We start from the raw sequence: 2394 nt of genomic DNA, 5'->3' as shown, positions 1-2394 counted from the left end.
CCCCCGACTCCTGCCACCTCAAAAATAATGAGTGCATGATGCCCCTGAGATGCAGTATGTTTAAATACGTTTAAAAGCATTTTGAACAGTGTTCAAATACACACAGCATGTTTAAATATTTATTATTTATAATGTTTAACTACATTATAAAGTGATTAAGTAATTCTGTTGTTATTGCCCGGGGGGTGGGGGGGATTACAGAACAAACGCTGACCTTACAGTATGTGACAACATGCCCCAATAGCATGGTATATTGTCATAGTAATTTGTCACAATGGGAACCTGCCAAAAAATTGAACATCCAACAACAACAAAAAAGTGTTCAACTGAAATTAATAATAATAATAATAATAATCATGCATTTTTAATAATTTAAAAATAAAATCAGATTGTTCGTTGCATATCAAAACAACACTTTCCTGCATTTTTATTATAAAACAACTCTAAACTATAATTTAATTGATTACGTCATTGTTTTGAAAGCCTCCACTTATACTTGTCTATAACAGTGCTTGTTATTCTCAGGGAAATGTGTCTGGGATTGAGTGAGCGTATGCAATACAGCAGCAGCAGCAGTGACTGTGGAGAAACAGGGTGAGCATGAGGAGAAGGAAGACATGCTCACTGACAATAGGAGTCTGAGACTGGTCACAGCAATGCAATGTATAGAGACCTATAGCAACACTTGTTTCTATAAAAATATAAATAAAAAATAAATATTCATGAAAAAGGTAAGCATTGTGCGCTGTACAGCTGCAAGAAAGTGGGCAAAAAGAGAATTCATCTGCAAACTGTTGGCACTGTTTGGCACTTTCTCTTTGGTGTAGGTAGAAAAATCACTTGTCGCTAAAATCTTATCGAGTCACGTCTGGTTAAGACAAGTATTATATAATTATTTCTTGGCATGAAAGATCAGTGTGTACTTAAGGCTAGACAGCTGATACATTGCCAGATCTCTGTGCAAATAGATCGAGGGTCTTTATGAGCAACGCAAATGCAAATAGCACATTATGCTCAATCAGAATTGCATTATAAAAATTAGCATTGCACCTGATGTGTTTGTAAATGCTTGTATTAGACATGAAGCTCCCTCATACAAAAAAACTGTCTTCATGAATTGGGTTCAGAAAGTTCAGATATGGGTGTACAAAATGTGCTGTGAAATATTTGAAGCACGACAGAGAGGGCAACACAGGACAAGAACTAACGAGATGTCAGAGCCGAGTCTGTACATGTGCTGCATGAAAGAGTAAATCACAGTGAATCTGACAAATACTAGAGGGAAAAGGTGACAGAGAAAGAGACAGAAGGACAGAAAGAGAGGAGGAGGTCATTTGTTCAGACTCACAGTGGAGAAGTTGTGAGCTCCACAGGGCTCTCCGCGGTACTTGCAGGCCAGTAGCATATCCTCCAGCTGGTGGCCCAGTCGGTCCATGAACTCCAAGCTGGTGCCCTCGAAGCGCCGTGGAGGCAGGAAAAGACGGAAATCTGACAGCTTGCTAAACCATGCCTGTCTGTCATCTTGAAGCAGGTCCAGCACCAGGGGTCTGGCCGTGCGGTTGGCCAGCAACAGTCCGAGCCAGTGACCCGCGAAGTACAGATCGCTCTTAGTGAGGTGATACAAACGTACGGGGTTATTGTTGCAGATGGTGACCGTGGGAAAAGTCAGTTCTCTCGCCCACTCTGTATGGACTCTTGTGTGAGTGGGGAAGGCCAGCCAGTGAAGCAGCCGATTCGAGGACCAGGACAACAGAAGACCCAGACAAGTACAGAAGGCTAGCATCCAAAAGACCCGGCGGCTGAGAGAGTTTGACGGAGAGCAGATGTGCCGCAATCCGTGGAGGTGAGCCCGCGCTAGGAGGTGGGACAGATCATCTCGTGGTGCTCCGGGTCGGGCGTGGCGACGGCGGGCCCTGCGTTGGCCCGGTGTGGGCGAGGCAGGGCGCAGACAGCGGCCTTCCAGAGCCATGAGGGCCCACAGAGCTGCTAGAGCAGCAGGGGGGACGGCTTCATCTCCCAGCCAGGCCTCCACGGCCGGGGCCCTCATGGGGCTCCAGGAGCACAGAGAGAGCCACAACACTGACTTCCTGAATACAAATCTAACATTCAGAGTCCAGCTGTCGAGTCACATACTGTTGTAGCACCTGCAGGACTCCTCAAAGTTTAATTGAAGCATACAACCCCAACTCTACTTCGACTTCCACTTTAATATCCTGTCAAATGTATGCAAACTTAATTTCTGGATTGAATAATCACATTCATGCACAAACACACTGCTCCCTAAGGCACCCAAAATCCAGTATGTGTCTTCATACCCGCTGGCAACTCTCTATAACCCCTCAGGCTAAATCCCCAGGCTATTTGTTTATTCCTCTCTCTTTCTAGCTCTCTCTT

The 2394-nt window shown here is 44.9% G+C and overlaps 1 protein-coding gene across 4 annotated transcripts in view; it reads right to left on the bottom strand.

Moving 5' to 3' along the window:
- The window catches only part of LOC107654528 (acid-sensing ion channel 2-like), a 359561-nt gene that overhangs the window by 132024 nt on the left and 225143 nt on the right, over positions 1–2394 (bottom strand). Inside the window, exon 1 of one of the 4 annotated variants that reach the window (XM_016441632.1) lies at positions 1349–2388. The exons of the other annotated variants lie outside the window; for them this stretch is intronic. Coding sequence (XP_016297118.1) covers positions 1349–2047 — 699 coding nt within the window. The 5' untranslated portion in view covers positions 2048–2388. Of the gene's footprint in view, positions 1–1348; positions 2389–2394 lie in introns of those variants that run through there. 4 annotated transcript variants of the gene reach the window in all.

The sequence above is a fragment of the Sinocyclocheilus anshuiensis genome, unplaced genomic scaffold (genome assembly GCF_001515605.1).
Source record: "Sinocyclocheilus anshuiensis isolate Anshui unplaced genomic scaffold, SAMN03320099.WGS_v1.1 scaffold419, whole genome shotgun sequence".
In the NCBI taxonomy this organism is placed as follows: domain Eukaryota; kingdom Metazoa; phylum Chordata; class Actinopteri; order Cypriniformes; family Cyprinidae; genus Sinocyclocheilus; species Sinocyclocheilus anshuiensis.
The sequence above is the reverse complement of the archived record's forward strand: the minus strand, read 5'-3'. Positions and strand labels throughout refer to the sequence as shown.